Genomic DNA, 15,896 nt, shown 5'->3' with positions numbered 1-15,896 from the left:
AACCCTCTTTGTTCCTCTTGGAGTGCTTTGATCATCCGCTGAAAAATTCCCAGGAGGGATTTTATTTTGACTCAACCGTGAATAATTTAGGGGAAGCCCTGTCTCTACCGTTCCCTGATCAAAACTTATGGGTACTTGTCTGTTGTCAGCTATGGGGGGGGGAGGGCTGGTAGTGCAGATGGCTTCATTTTATTTTATTTTTGTTTTAAAACAGTGCAAATTCCAGAAGGCTCCTGTTCCTCCTAAAGTGTAGCATAGCACTTCTTAGATTTTTTTTTTTTTGAACCTGTGTCCTACTTCCAGAATTACTCTTTTCTGCATGTGGACACACACACACACACACAGGGCCAAAGTGTGGCCAGGCCGGGCCCTGGCTGAGGGCTCCTGCAGCCCAGAGGGGCCCTCTTCAGGGCGTCCTCATTAGGGTGGGAGAGTAGCGCTGCCCTGCTGTGATCTGCGGCAGGGACTCTGCTTTGCATGATTTCAGGCAGGGGTTATTACCTGGAGATGCTGCTGAGGACTAAACCTGGGACCTTCTGGAGGTAAAACATGTTCTACCCTTGAGCTGCACCCCCTTCTTCAATCCGATGCAGAGCTTGCAGCTCATGGTGAAAGGATATTAAAGAACGTCATAGCCAGTGGCTCCGTGTCAGTGGGGCAGTGGAATCCGCTCCAGGTTTTAGTGTGAAGCTTCAAGGAGCTGTCCAAGGTGCTTGAGAGATGATTCACTGCTCCACTGATGTTGGAGCCACCAGCTGTCAATCGCTTTAGCAAAAGTGGTACCTCTTTCCCCCTCCACGTATCCGCCATTCCCCAAATATCTTGACCTGAGGGGCAGGAATTGTGCAGCTCCTGACGAATGCCAGTGATGTTCAAAACAGAGGTAGATTACCATGTTCTCCTTCCCCTGTCGGAGGCAGTAATCCTCTGAATGCCAGCCAGTGGTGTTGCACTCAGGTCCTGCTTGAGAATTTCCCAGAAGCAGCATCTGGTTGCCCCCCCCCCCAACAGGCCAAGATAGGCAGTGGCCCTGATAAGGGAGGGTTCTTGCATTCTTAGGCAACACAGGGGGAAGAAAGTATCTGAGCATGTGCAAAGTCTATTTTCTTCCCTCCCCCTCCCTCCCAAATGCCAAAGCCTCATAACGTAAGCTGTGGGGGCGTTTGTTTAATAAATAAATACATAAATGGGGGAATAAAGCAGAGGGGCAAGGCGGCCTAGCGGTTAAAGAGTTGACCTTAGCCCTGGGAAGTCAGTTAAAAACAAAAACAAAAAAAACAAGGTATCCGAGCATGTGCAGAGAGAGGAAGCAGTCCTCCCCGCTTAGCACCTCAAACTACATATTTATATCTGTGGGGCGCACCCTCAAGGCTTCCAGGCAAGTCCGTAGACGGGGGTGGAATTGGGGAGGGCTCCCCACCCTCCCCACCCCCAATTTGTTTTTTTACAAAAACTAATTAAATTACAGAGGAAAACATCTCTCTCTCTCCCCCCCCGAACTTTTAGGCTGGCTGCGAGCTGCCTTGAAGGTCCTCCGAGGCGGGCCCCCTCCGCCTCCCCCCGCCCAGCCGCCGCCTCCCCGGAGAAATGGAACTGGGCGAGGCGGGCGCCACCTCCCCTCCGCGGCGCTCCGCCCGGCCTGACGTGGCAGCAGCAACCAGCCGCCGCCGCTGCCGCCCTCGCGCAGAGCTGGTGGCCGAGCGGGAGGTGGCGGATGGCGCGCCCGCCGCTCTTGCTGCTGCTGGCCCTGGCTGTGCTGTCGAGATCCGGACGGCTGCGCGGCTTCGAGCTCGACTGGCGCCGCCTGGAGGGGCTGGCGCGGGGGAAAGTGGAGGTGAGGCCAGGCCCTGCGCGGGTCCTGGGGGGCGCTCGGGAAAAGGGGGCGGGCGGCGGAAGGACGCGGATCATTGGCTCGCTAGGGGGATGTTGACGCACGGGACGGGGCTTAGAGCATGTGCAGAGGGCCCATCACCACGAGGAGGGGGCTGTTGGGCTTGGGGGTGAAGCACGCTCCATTTCGGACTCCTGGGTTTGGGAGGGAGAAGGGCCCCCACAAGCGGGAGTGTCCAGATCAGCCATGGAATGCGCTGGGCAGCCCGGAGCAAAACGCTGGCTCTCGACCAGGCCTCCCTTGCAGGGCTCTTGTGAGGATATATGGGAGAGAAGAAACGGATCATAGAATCGTAGAGTTGGAAGGGGCCTCTAAGGCCATCGAGCCCAACCCGCTGCTCAATGCAGGAATGGAACTTAAAGCATCCATAGGGATGGCTGCCCAGCTGCCTCTTGAAGGCCTCCAGGGTTGGAGAGCCTACCACCTCCCGAGGTCATGGGTTCCATCGTCCTACAGTTAGGCAGCTTTTCCTGATGTTCATTCGAAATGTGGCTTCCTGTAACTGGTGAACACTGCTTCATCCTTTCAAGTGTGTGTGTGTGTAATAAATAGGGGGGGGCATTTTATATTGTGGAAAGGTAGTCCATTTAAAAAAAATGTAAGAAAAGCAGAAAGGTAAGGATTGCTTAGCAAGAGATCAGGCCAAACAACTATCGAGCCTAGCATTAGGCAGAGGCTGTGCAGCCCTACCGAGCAACGCTTGAGGCGATGGTCTTTTCCCAGCTGTTTCTTTCCACCACCACCACCACCCTGCTTCTGCTACTCAGAGGTATACTGCCTTAGCACATGGATGCTCCATCATTCAGAGGGAAGCACAGGACATGCCACAGCGAAAGCATAGAGAACTAGGGAACAGCTGCATGCTCTTTTCTTCACGTGCCAAGTCTCTCCTCACGGCCGTGATTAACAAAGCCCATTATCTGGGACGAGGACTTGTGGTTGCATGTGTGCATTTTTCAGTCTGCGAACAGGTGGCTAACAGGTTATGACATGCCAAAGCAATCAAGCCTCAAGGGAACTGTGCGGCGGAGGGGGGGGGTCAGTTGTTTTTGCAAGAGTAAGGCCTACTTAGAGAGTAGACCCATTGAAATGAATGGACCTAAGTCAGTCATATCCATTAATTTCAGTGGGTCTTCTCTGAGTAGGACTAGCACTGGTCACAACCCTGTTTCTCCATCAGAACAGGAATGGACAACCTGTGCCTAATCTGCAGATGTTGCTGAACTGTGACTTCCCATCATCCCTGACCACTGAGCATGCTGGCTGGGCTGTTGGGCGAAAGAGTCTAACCACATCTAGAGGGCCACAAATTCCCCAGCTTTGCTTCAAGGCACCATAAGATTTGTTCTTGCATTGGCAGTTAGCTTTGGGTTTAGTTCCCTGCTCCCTTATAAAGCCCACTGTGTGAGCCTCTGCTAATCATTACTTATCAACTCAAATCCCTTTAGAGTTTATTTTCCCCTTAAATCGTGGGTGGGGAATCTACGGCCCACCGGATATTGCTGGATGTCAACTCCCATCATCCCTGACCATTGGGCATGCTGGCTGCTGGGGTTGGCAGGCTGTGGAATCCAGCAACATCTGGAGGGCCAAAGGCTGCCATCTTTGCAGTGGAGCATCTTTGCCTGGATTGGGTCTGGAATTCCTGGAGACTGCATGCTTTGGGTACGTGTGTGGATTTGGTGGCGTATACGTGCCTCATGGATCTATGCTCTCTTCTCTCCCCTTCGAAGAGCTGTGGAGGATGACGACTAAACCGCCTGCAAGAGGTAAGCCCTATTTTGTTTCTGCTGGCAAAGGAAGGCTGTAGCCTAGTTCAGTGCTGGCTGACCACAGATTGGGACTGGTGGGGTGGAAGGCAGGCTGGCTGAGGGCAGCTGTGGGTTGAGGGGGCATCTGCCCTAAAAGACCAGCCGTCACTGGCCTAGCTGCCAAGGAGCGCGCGCTGGGAGAGGAGACCTCCTCTCAGCCAGAAACTCACCAGGTCAAACTCTGTGCTTCTTCCCGTCCCAGGGGTCCTTGCTGTTTAGCTCGACTTTGGCCATTTTGTCTCTTGCTGCTCCGTATTTCCGGAATTATCTCTGGAGCACTTGCGGACTTGCTCCCTCAATTCCAGCGTTTAAGGCTTGGTTTAAAAAATCTTCCTTTATTCCAAAGCTGTTGGAATTTTAGCTTAGGGTTGTTGTTGTTTTTTTTAAAAAAAAGTAATTTGGATACCTTGAGTATGCGTCTTTGAAGCCCTCGCTTCATCCTCTGCGGGACTCCCTTCCTTTGTTATCTTCCTTTTATTTTATTTTGATTGTACACCTTTTGGGGTAGGGACTTGTTTTTATTGTTTTGAGTTATGTACAGTGCCATGTGCATCTGATGGCATTATATAAATAAATAACTAAATAGCTCACCAATGCCCTCCAGATGTTTTATAGAACCGCAAGCAGAAAAAATTAGCCGTTTGGAATATACAACAAAGCTTCCAAGGGCAGATTTTGCTCGCTCTAGCCCCTTACATCGCCCCGCCATTGTGGAAACATAGACTGCAATCTTACTCAAACGTACCTAAGAGTAAGTCCCACTCCTGTCGTCCGTGACTATTGGCCGGGCTTCTGGGAGACGGAGTCTGACAACAGCAGTCTCCGTCCCTGTAAAGCAAGACGGGCCAACCTGAGGTGCCCTCCAGTGCTACTGGACTCCAGCTCTCCAGCTCTCCATCACCCCTAGCCGTCAGCCATGCTGCTATAAAGTAACCCCTTGGGGCAAAGAACTGTTATTTTCCCGATAAAACTGTCTAGTTCCGCCTTTCCCAGCTGTTGGGCCCCCAGATGTTGCTGGACTACAACTCCCATCAGCCCCAGCTCAGGAATGACGGGACCTGTAGTCCAGCAACATCTGGGGACCCAAAGGTTGGGAAAGGCTGCGATAGTTCGATTTTATTTTCTTGGTGTTGTCCTAGTTAAAGAAACAATGGTGGCAGCCACGGCGGGGGTGGTGGTGGTTCTCTTTATTCCACATCTTTGCCTTTATTTCCTTTTTCTCTTCTAGGTGAAGGCCTTCATCAATGAAGACTTGCCTCTGTAGTATCCTTTTTGCACATCTAAGCAGTGGGGGGGGTGGAAGAGAGGGGGGGTTCCTTTAATTTGGATTCCTGCACTGAGCAGGGGGTTGGACTCGATGGCCTTATAGGCCCCTTCCAACTCTACGATTCTATGACTCGGGACCAGAAGAACCAGCCTCAATGGTCAGGCCCGTTACCAAACAATTGAGGCTAAACTGTCCATCGTGCTTAAGGTTACTTATTTATGCAAACTGGTTTTCTTACTTCTGGGGTGTCCAGATCTTGCAAATCAGGGGATGGGGAAACCTGCGGCCCTCCAGATGTTGCTGGACTCCTAACATCTGGAGAGAGTCAGGCTCCCTGTCTCTGCCACAACAGGCGCTGGCACAGTCTGATTGGTACACTGGGGCATCCATCACTCCTGAGGGGGAGGGGACCACACGGAACCGCCCTTTCAGCGAGGAACATGTGGTCCTTCTCCAGATGTTGCAGGACTCCCATCAGCCTCAGCCAGCATGGCCAACGGATGGTGGGAGCTGGAGCCCAGCAACATCTGGAGAAGGACCACAGGAGCTCCGCAACAAATCATTCTTCTATCCTTAGCCAAAATTCTCCACTCGCCTAGAGATGTGAAGGCCTGGGGGGAAAAACTGGAAAATTTGGAGTGGGGGAAAACAGTTTTTCCATTTTCTGAGAAACCCCCTGAAAAAAATGTTGTTTTTTATTTTTCCAATTTTTTTCTGGGCCTTCACATCTCTGCTCTGGTCCAGTCATGCTGGTCACTGACCGTAACAATAAAGAACTGAAAATTGCTCTGGTCCAAAAGCCCAAATTTGAACAATTCTGCCATACCCCCTTAGGCCAGGCTTCCCCACCCAATGCCCTCCAGTGGGGCTGGTGGGAGCCCTATTCCCAGCGCATCTGGAGGGCATCAGGTTGGCATAGGCTGTCACCCTAGAGCTGCTTTGTCAGAACCTGCAGGCCGACACAAGAGGACTCTGTGTTCTTGCTCAGCCATGCTTACAGCCAGCCCTCCTTGACTGCCTCTCCCAGCCACAACCTTGACATGAAGCATCTGGCTGGAGCGGACCCCGAACTCATCCTGTTGAATTTCAAGTATGAAGAGCTTGAGGTGAGAGAGAGCTTTGATCTCTCACAGTCAGTATAACCCACCTTTTTAGCTAGACTAGTGGGGGGGGGGAAACGCTATTCAAGCAATCCACAGTTGTATGCATAGTTTTGCTTTGAAAATGTGCAGGGGCTGCAACAAAATGTTGCAGGGTAGATGTGCTTCTCTTCAGGCGGCCAGCCAGCCAGCCTCACCCTTTTCCAGGATGCTCCATTCTATTTCCCCCCTTTCCCTGTTTTCCATCCTAAAGAATCTGGCTCTTAATAATCACGTTTTTTAAAATATAATTTTGTCTTATTTTTAAAGAAAGTTCTTATGAAGTTGAAGATATGCTTGAAGATATGCTTGAAAGCATGTGGGCAGCAGCTAGTGATTATTGTTGTTGAAAAAGCCAGAGGATGGGGCTTCAATTCCCTGCAAAGTTCCTCTCCCCCCTCCCCCTTCCCCAATGACTAGCAAAAGCAGGATTAAGTTGCATGGCACTTGGCTTTGCATGCAGAAGGTCCCAGATTCAAGTCCCGGCATCTCTGTGTAGAGCTGAGAAACATTCCCTGCCTGAAACCCTGGGCAGCAGCTGCCAGTCAGTGTAGGCAGTACTGAGCTAGATAGACCTGTGGTTTGAATTGATACAAAGTCAGCTTCGACTTCATTTTTATTTTCGTATTTATGTTTCAGAGAATTCCACTGACTGAAATGACCCGCAAAGAGATCAATGAGCTGGTGCAAAAGTTAGGGTTCTACCGGAAGGATAGACCGGATTCACCTGTTCCCAAAGAGTTCCAGCTTGCCCCTGCCAAGGGAGACCGTGTGGCAGAGAGCAAAGGTGCTGGAGGTGGAGAACTGTAGATCTCTTGTGCTCTTAAAAACCTCAGGGGTAGCGTATGTGTGTGTGTGTGCAAGAGTTGAGAGAGTGCTGGTGTTTGGAACATGTATACCTGAACCGCTACATATGCATAGCAAGATCCATTGGTAACATACTCAGGGCATGTGCCACAGGACAGCCAAAGCATATGACAAAGGCTGCAGAATTCACTTTTATAAAAAAAACACCCAAGTTTCTGGGATGGTTGGAAAGGTATACTTGAAAGTGTCTGAGCGATGCCTGCTGATGCTGCAGCAGTCAAGACTGTGGGTCTCCATCCCCTACTTGCAGAAATAATAACAAAAACATAGGCAAATTCAGAGAAAGGCCACCCTTGCAGGATTTGTAAAAGTTACCGAATGCAACTTGCACTGTTGCAGGATTTGGATCTTATTTGTAAAACAGAGTCCACACTGCCCTGTCTATGCAATGCGTCTAACAATTGCCTGGAAGGCGTTGTATCTGTGTTTTGGCTTCGAGTAAGCAGGTACCCCCCTTGCCCATGGAACCAATCCAGACCTGGACAAGCAGGATCGGGTCCCGTCCCACCCCGGTCTGTGGATTGTTCTGACTGAGCGTCATTAGATCACAGCTGCACAGCCCACTCGAAGAGGCTGGCACTCTGCCTTTCTCTTGTTCAGAGAACCTGTGGCCCTCCAGATGTTGATGGACTCCCTTACCCGAGTTTTGGCCATGCTAGCTGAGGCTTTTGGGGCTGGAGTCCAGCTGCATCCGGAAGGCTGCAGGTTCCTCCTTTCATGTTTTAGTTCAAACCACAGCCTGTACAGCTGTTGTGTTTTTTCTGCAGCTGTGCCCCGTCTGCACGAGACAGGATGAAACCCTCTGCTGAAAGTTCTTGGTGCTGAGGGTGGATAGTCAGCGTCCCGTCAGGCATGGGAACACGGCATGCTGGGGAACACACTCAGGGCCCCCAAACCCACTATCAGTGGTGTTTAAGAACAGTAAACCCCCCTAAATCGACTCTGCTGGTGTGTGTTTGTGTGTTGCCTTTCTTGGATCCGGATAACCAAAAGTCATGAGTTGAGCTTTGCTGTGGAGCAGGGGATTGCCAACAAGCCGCCCACAGAGGCAGTTGTGCCCTTTGAGGGCTTCTCCTGGGCCCTCAGAGCTTTTGAGCAGACCTCCTGCCTTCTTGGTAGCGAGGCAGCAAAGTTGACGTTTTGTCTTTTGAAATGTAGAGCTGAAAAAGGACGTGATGCTCTTTCCCATTCCCTCTTTCAGCTCTGTTTTTTTCAAAGCGCAGATTAATTCTGCTGGGTCTGACTTTTATGCAAACCTCTTGGAAAAGCAAAGTGCACCTGCACAAACATTCTCGCTTTCTATCTTGGGGGCGGGGAAGCAGCTCCAGAGAAGGTGAAAGAGGAATTACTAGAGGACCTGTGCACACATTTTCTCTCTTTTCTAAATGTGGGTGATCCGAGGGAGGTGGCGAAGAGAGGTGGCCAGAGCAGCTGGTGCCCACAGACCCCAAAGAGTTGCCAACCCTGGGTCTAGAGACAATAGCTGCGAACTAGAATTCCAGCCTTGGGGCACATTACACTATTGATCTGACAAAGGGTGCCGGAGGTCTGGGACTGGGAGTCCTGGCTTTCAAATCCCAAACTGGCAGGCTTCCCTTGGGCATCTGGTTGGCCACTGTGAGGACAGAATGCTGGACTAGACTGGCCTGAGCCAGAAGGCTCGGCTTACATTTTTAACTGGTCTCCATTTCCCTGCCTCTTGGCTTTGCATTTTCACCTGCCAAGGAGGACGGTGAAGGGTTGATCCCAAAGGGCAGAATCAAGGGGGGCTTTCCGAAATTCTGCATGCACTAGACCTTTCCTCCCACAGGGCAACTGGATTCTGTGGAATTTATACGCCAGGAATGGGGAACGTCTGGCCCTCCAGCCATTGCTAGACTCCAGCATCCATCATCCCTGACCACAGGCCACGCTAGCTGACGCTTACTGGAGTCTGTCAACATCTGGAGGATCAGAGGCTCCCGCAAGCGGCGAACACTAGCCTTCTGGATGGACCTGATGGGAACTCTAGTCCCAAACAGCTAGAGGGCACCAGGTTGGGGAAGGTACATGTCCACCGTAAAGCAGAAGCAGCAGCTAAAACAGTCTATCCAAACGTTTATTAGTCTCGCTGGTGCTGCTACAGACATCCACGTGCTGGTGCAAGAACAGTTACAATCCGGCGTGGGGCTGAGAGCGGAGCAGGAGGAGCCCATCCTGTTAACCCCCTCCTTGCAAGGGTCTAGTCATCCCCCCCCCAGCCTCTCCACCCCCAAATCCCATATTAATCAGCCCCATAGAGAAACAAGGCTTTGTGCAAAGGGCCAAAGACTGTGGGAAGGAATGCTCTTGTGCAGGCATGGTTTCTACCGGGTGGGGGGGCAAGAGAATGAAACCCACATGTGCCCCTCTCCCCAAGACCAAGGTGCGACCAAAATCAGTCCTGGGTTTTCAGAGCCAAGTGCTCATGCCTGCTACAGACTCCTCCACAACCAGTACCAAATGTCAGCAAAAAAAACCCCAACATGGTGTCAACAAGCCTGACGCCTGCCCACTCGTGGCATAGGCAATGCTGAGCTGGACTGATGCTCTCACTGGGTACAAAGCAGTTCCCTATGCGCCAGTGTTCGAGAACAGGAGTAGCCCCAGGAGCGCCCACCAGATGTCGTTGGACTTCGTCGCCCATCACTCCTGAGCACTAGCCACCTTGGCTGGTCCTGATGGGAGTTGACGGAAAGCCATCGCTCAGTGGGAAAGCATCCATTTTGCACGCAGAAGGTCCAGGGTTCAATCCACAATAGCACCTCCAGGTAGGGCTGGGAACATCCCTGCCCGAAACCCGGCAGAGCCACAGCTATCAGTGTAGGCAGTCCTAAGTCAGAGGGAGCAATGTGCTTACTACATTCCTAGCAGCCAGAGGGCCCATGCCAGCTACCCCCGTCTAGAACCTGCAAAGCGCGCCCTTCGCTTGCAACTGTCATCGCAGCCCAAGAATTGGAGGGGGGAGCACGGACGGACTGAGGTCTGCACACACAGACACGCACCCTTTTGTTGTCCACACTCGGCCGAGACCACAAAGCCATAAGCCGACAGGGAGGTGTTCAAAGTGTTCAAAAAGGTGCGCAAAGCTTTTGGATTGACAGTCAGTCAATCAGGTTCCACCCTACCCCGCCCTGGATGGTGCAGCTCTGTCACGCATGATGGGAGGCCCTGTGCAGGCTGCAAAAAGATACAGAAGAGTGGAGTGGAGAACAGGAATAACTTACAGTAAACAACAATCTAAAAAGCACGTGTGGACGAGAAGGAGTCCCCATTCTCTCCATAGAGCGGTGGAAGCTGAGCCAGCCCCCTTGAGCTGGCTGGAATTGCCGACTGCCCAGCCTGCGGTGGGGTTCGTTGGGAAGGCGTTGCTGCTGCTGCTGGCCCCCTCCCATCATAGGAGGTCTCTGAAGGCCGGGAGGAGGTGGGGGATGCAGGAACAACCGATCAGGTCCGGAGGAGCAGGTGAAGCCAGATTTTGCCTCCCCTGCCCAGCTAGGCTGTGCATTCCAGAGAGGAGAAGGGTAGTGGCAGTGGCTCCTGGGAGAAGATGTGCCGGGCTGGGGTGGGGGCTGGGGAGGAAGGCTAGAAGTGCTGCTGCCTCATCCGGAGCTCGTGGCGCCTCAGGTGGTTGTAGAGGGACTGGACGTAGGTGAAGACGCACTTGGCGTCTGGCCGCTTCCCCATGATCATCATGTCCTCCACGTCCACCAAGGGGACGCAGTCCACGAGCATCCTGCAAGGGGGAAAGGGGAGGAACAGAAAGCGGGCAGTCAAGGAAGGCCCGGCTGGGGGAGAGAGGAAAAGAAAGGCATCCTGCCTGCCATTCAAGGCGGGAGGGTTGGTGACTGGCCGAGATGACGACCTACTCAAATTATATCCCGCCCTTCCTCCCGAAGGAACCCAGGGCGGCAAACATAATAAAACAAAACAAAAAGTACTCCAAAAACAGTTCGAAAACATGCTAAAACACAGTTACAGTTTAAACACATTCTTCCATCCAGTGACCTCCAGGTTGCTAGGAACAGCCCTCTTCAGCCATCAAATTGAGGGCCTGTTAAGGGCAGCAGAGGGGTCAAACCCAGATCATGTCTCTGGGGAATTGCACAGGAGAAATTAATGGAGGATTGTGTCCTACTGAAAGCCAATGTAGTGGGTAGACCTGATGTTAGACACTGCTGAGCCACAGCTCATCAGCCCCAGCAAGCAAGGCCCAATAGCCAGAGGTGATGGGAGTCATCGTTCAGCAACATCTGCAGGGCCAACGGTTTCTCACGTCTGGGTTAGAGTGGGCTAGGAGCTGGAAGACCAGGGTTCAAATCCCCACCTAGCCATGCAGCTCCATTTGATTCCAGCCAGTATTATTGGTGGCTGTGTGCAGGGCCAGAGCCCAGTAGCAGAGCATCTGCTTCCCATGCAGGTGTCAGTCTCAATCCAAATAGGGCTGAGAATGTCCTCTGCCTGGAGAGCTGCTGCCAGTCAGTGTAAACAGAACAGAGCCAGAAGGACCAATGGTCCGGCATAGTAGAAGACAGCTTCCTATGACATGCAACAATCTGTATGTACCTGTACGTGGCGGCTGGGTAAAGTAAATCCCCACTGGCTGACCTTGGACCAGTCACTGTCCAAGCCTAGCCTACCGCGCAGGGCTGTTGTGAGGCTAAAACAGGGAGCGGAAGAACCATTTTTATTTATTTATTTATTTATTTATTATTTGATTTATATCCTGCCCTTCCTCCCAGCAGGAGCCCAGAGCGGCAAACAGAAAGGCTAAAAACACTTTAAAACATCATAAAAGCGGAGCTTAAAACACATTAAAACAAAACGTTAAAAACATTTTTTAAAAAAGCTTTAAAAACATCTTTTTAAAAAGGGTTTAAAACATATCTTAAAAGACACATAAACCATGTGTGTCATCTTGATCTCCTTGGAGAAAAAGGTGGAATATAAATGCAGTAGTCGATAAATTAGCTGCTTTCGCCCTCCAGCACCCAAAACTCCTTCCAAGAAGCGGCCAGGTACTATGCATATAGGTGGTGGTGGGGTTTTGGGAGGGGGGGAGATAGCTATGCTTGTCTCATAATGTTAGAAAGAAATGTAGTTGAACCACATGGTCTGACAAACCATTGGCCCTTGTTTCCTCCTTCAGTGCCATAGGCGGGGGGGGGGGTAGCAGGAGCGGCATCAACAGTTTGGACAAACCCACTTCCTGTGCAATCCCCCACCCTCATGCAGCAATGAAGCTCACTGGGCAGCCTCACACTTCATCCCAGCCCACCTTGCAGGGCTGTTGTGAGGATAAAGAGGGCCCAGCTAACCATGACTGATCCTGTGTAAGCAATTCATGTGCATTTTTTTTAAAAAAAAAAAATCAAATAGCTGCTGGGTTTCCCATTCACCCTACAACAACAACAAAAAGCCGTATCAGGATTGGAATGTGCAACCACTATGTTCTGTAGTGGGGGATTCTACCTCCCATGTTCCTGACAAAAAACTGTTCCACAGTTGCTGTTAGATCTGCGGAAGGAAAACTCCACACCCCACCCAAATCCCGTCCATCACAGTTGGCGTTTTTTTAAGCCATTAATTTAACCTTGACGTATTGTGACGTATTCTGTAGGCATAATGACAACACAAATGTCAGTTGTAATACCACCATTTTGCCGCCAGAGGCCGCTATGGAACTTGCCGAGCAACCTGCATGGACTCCACCCCCCCCGCCCCCACCCCTCTGGACCACAGGCCAACAAAGTGACCCCTCATTGCAACACAGGCGAGCAACAGCAATGAGGATCACGGATCCCCCCGCCCACCCCCACCCCCCACAGGGATAGGGGTGCATCACTGATCAGCTTTTCAACTTTCTTTGTTTCTGCAAAAATAGCCTTTGCATGGGGGGGGGGGAGGAAGAGAAAGCAAGAGACGCTCGGAGAGAAATCTGGTGAGCCAAAGGAAGTGGCAGGTATTGCAAACAGCAAGGGAACTTTCCCGTGGTGGGCCCTGTAAAGGGAGAGTCACCCTGCAGAGGTCTGGAAGGGGCAAGAGTCGGAGGGCTGTGGGCGGCTCATTTTGAAAGCGGTGACATATTTACAGCTGTTTCTTTTTAATGCTTCCACTTTACAACAGGATTTCTTTTTTAAGAAATAGCTGAAAAGTGCAGAGGGGGGTCTTCTCCCTCCGGCTGCTGTTCCAAAATCTGTTGTACCTCTGGAGAAGCTGCACATCCGCCTTTAAGTCTGGGACTGCCACACTTTACCACAAGAAGTCTCCTGGAGACAGTAACTCCAAATAGCCAGGAAGGGGCTGGATGGAGCTCCGTGGCAGAGCATCTGCCTTGCGTGCAGAAGGCCCCGAGTTCAATCCCCAGCATCCCCAGGTTGGGCTGGGAATGATCTCGATCTGAAGCCCTGCAGAATCGCTGCCAGTCTGTGCAGACTAGGGCTCTGACTTTGTATAGGGAAGGGCTGTAGAGCTCAGCCGCAGGGCATCTGCCTACATGTAGAAGGTCCCAGGTTCAATCTCTGGCCTGTCCAGGTTGGGCTGGGAGAAAATACTCCCTGAAACCCTGGAGGACCACAGGACAGTGCAGATAACACTGAGCTGGGTGGAACTATGGTCTAACTTGGTATAAAGCAGTGATTCTTAAGCTTTTCCTCGGTCACAGACCCCTTTGATGGAAGCTATGGACCCCTTGGATGGAAGCTATGGACACCTTCCCCAGAAAAATGCTCATAAATACATACACACAAAATTTTCAAATAGCAACCTGAAGACCTAAGTTAAGAACCTGTGTTATACAGTAAGTCACCTTATTGTGTAATCTTCTTAACCCCAAGCCCCCAGTTCCTGAATTAACTTTGGGAAACCAAGAATGGTCTAGGAACAGCTCTTGGGCTTACAAACCATGGGCTTGTTTGTTTAACTATGGCTTAGCATTACATCCACACCCAACAGCCTTGCTTAACTGTGGTCTGTTTGCTCCAGAAGTAGCCCGGATGCCCGCCAGGCTACAGAGTCAAGAGGCAGCTGGCAAAGGAAACCAAGCCTTTGGAGAAGGAAGCTAGGGCTCGTTGGCCAAGACGAGTCGTGGCTTGTCGAAGCAACCGTGGTCAAAGCAAACCATGGTTTAGCGTTGTGTGTGAGCCCCCTAGCCAGTGTGCCAGTGAATGGCAACAGAGGGCTACTGTTCTCACGCTCTTGCTTTTGTCAGGCTTCCTGGAGGTATCTGGTTAGGAAGGACCCTAGACTAGATGGGCCTTTGGGCTGATGCAGTGGGGCTCTTTGCATGGGACCCTAAACCCAGAGGCGGAGTCCTCTCGTACAAGCCAAGCTCTGCCAACGCCAACCTTCAGCCGCCTTCGACTTCAGTCGGGATCCAGACCAAAACAAGCCCCTCCTCGCCTGCCCTTTCCTTCAGGTTTGCACCGGCTTCCGACCCCCAAGGCCTTAGCCTCAAGCCAAGCCTATGCAGAGGTGGGGGGAGGCGATCGCAAGGTTTGACGGGCTCCCTCTCGCAGGCAGCCCAGGAGATGGAAAATCCTGGGCGAGCCTCAAGACCCGGCCAGGCTGCCCTTATAAAGCCATTGTTTAGCCTCTCTGGCGTGCTGTGTACCAAGAGTTCCCAGGACAAGGCTCCAGGGAGGCAAAGACATTAACAAGGGCTGTCTGAGTCACTTTTTCCAGGCCCTCAGCTCCTCCGAGACATATATGGCCGGAGGAACAACAGCAACAAAAAAAGGCCACCCCACCCCCCAAAAGAGCAAATGAGAGGAGGCCTTCCATCACCTGGCTGGCCTCCGCACCTCCGCCAGCTGAAGCAAAGGATTCTGGGAAACACCAACCTCTGCCAGAGACTTCTTCACAGCCACTGTCTGGTTATTTGTATTAGTTGCTCCTGGTCGTCATCCTCTCCCCCCGCCCCCCCAAAATGAGAGTTTTAAATAATTGTGATTAACAACAACAATTAGATTTCTTACCCAAGCTTCACTATGAGGTCCCCGGGAGGTTTACAAGAATTTGAAAGCTAGCAACACGGCATGTGCATTTTCGGTAGGGCCGGCTCAAATCATTTTGCCACCAAAGGCAAAGGACAAGATAGCGCCCCCCCCCGTTCCATGGTTACTCCTAGAGACATTAAAATTAATGAACGTGACTGCAGAGGGTCGTAGCTCAGTGGCAGAGCGTCTGCCTTGCATGCAGAAGGTCCCAAGTTCAATCCTCAATGGCATCTCTAGGTGAGGCTAGGGAAAGACTCCCTGCCTCAAATCCTGGACAGCCGCTGCCAGTCAGTGTAGACAACACTAAGCTAGATGGGCCCAAGGGTCTGGCTCCGTAGAAGTAAGCTGCCTGCGTTCCTATGACGTTAGGGTTCTTCTGTTTCAGTAGGTCTGCTCTTCTTGAATTGGATTCAACCTCACAGACAGCTGACTGGACTGAGGGAGAGATCATCCTGTGATCCTGCTATGGGACACATAGGAGCTATGGGAGCTGAACTACAACTCCCATCAACCCCAGCAAGCATGACCCAATGGCCAGAGATGATGGATGTTGCAGTTCTGGAAGGCCAAAGGTTCCTCACTTTACCTTATGTTTCCTCCGCTTTACCTTATGATAGTGCCGGCCCTGCATTTTAGATTTTTTGAAAAAAAGACTATACAATGCAGGACTACCCAGTGCCTCCTGCAAGCACATGGATCTCTGGAGCATGGCTATGTCTTCATCTGTCCTAAGTTTGCTAGGAAGAGATTCTCCGGCTCAGAGCCGCTATGCAATCGCAGAACCTTCCAGCGCCAAGGCTGTGCCCAGTCAGCCTGCTCCAAAGAGTGGGTCAGAAACGCCTTTGCTTGCCTGCCAGCGTGGGAATGTTTTGTGGGCACAATGCACTCATACAGAGGCAGGTATCT

The 15,896-nt window shown here is 51.6% G+C and overlaps 2 protein-coding genes across 10 annotated transcripts in view; one reads left to right on the top strand and one right to left on the bottom strand.

Annotated features, from left to right (window-relative positions):
• Positions 1 to 1,534: 1,534 nt before the first annotated feature.
• Positions 1,535 to 7,915, top strand: SELENOM (selenoprotein M). Its single transcript, XM_061602655.1, has 6 exons — positions 1,535 to 1,834; positions 3,625 to 3,660; positions 4,931 to 4,965; positions 5,997 to 6,075; positions 6,748 to 6,895; positions 7,743 to 7,915. The coding sequence occupies exons 1-6, from the start codon at positions 1,715 to 1,717 to the stop codon at positions 7,769 to 7,771; spliced, it is 447 nt and encodes a 148-aa protein (XP_061458639.1). The 5' UTR covers positions 1,535 to 1,714; the 3' UTR covers positions 7,772 to 7,915.
• A 1,149-nt stretch (positions 7,916 to 9,064) lies between these two features.
• Positions 9,065 to 15,896, bottom strand: part of SMTN (smoothelin) — a 67,806-nt gene continuing 60,974 nt past the window's right edge. For 7 of the 9 annotated variants that reach the window (XM_061602516.1, XM_061602512.1, XM_061602517.1 and 4 more), the window contains one exon: positions 9,065 to 10,729. In XM_061602516.1, the coding sequence (XP_061458500.1) occupies positions 10,579 to 10,729 (151 nt within the window). In that variant the 3' untranslated portion in view covers positions 9,065 to 10,578. The remainder of the gene's footprint in view (positions 10,730 to 15,896) is intronic. The other 2 variants (XM_061602518.1, XM_061602519.1) reach the window with 1 other exon arrangement.

The sequence above is a fragment of the Rhineura floridana genome, chromosome 19, assembly GCF_030035675.1.
Source record: "Rhineura floridana isolate rRhiFlo1 chromosome 19, rRhiFlo1.hap2, whole genome shotgun sequence".
Taxonomy (NCBI): Eukaryota; Metazoa; Chordata; class Lepidosauria; order Squamata; family Rhineuridae; genus Rhineura; species Rhineura floridana.
The sequence above is the reverse complement of the archived record's forward strand: the minus strand, read 5'-3'. Positions and strand labels throughout refer to the sequence as shown.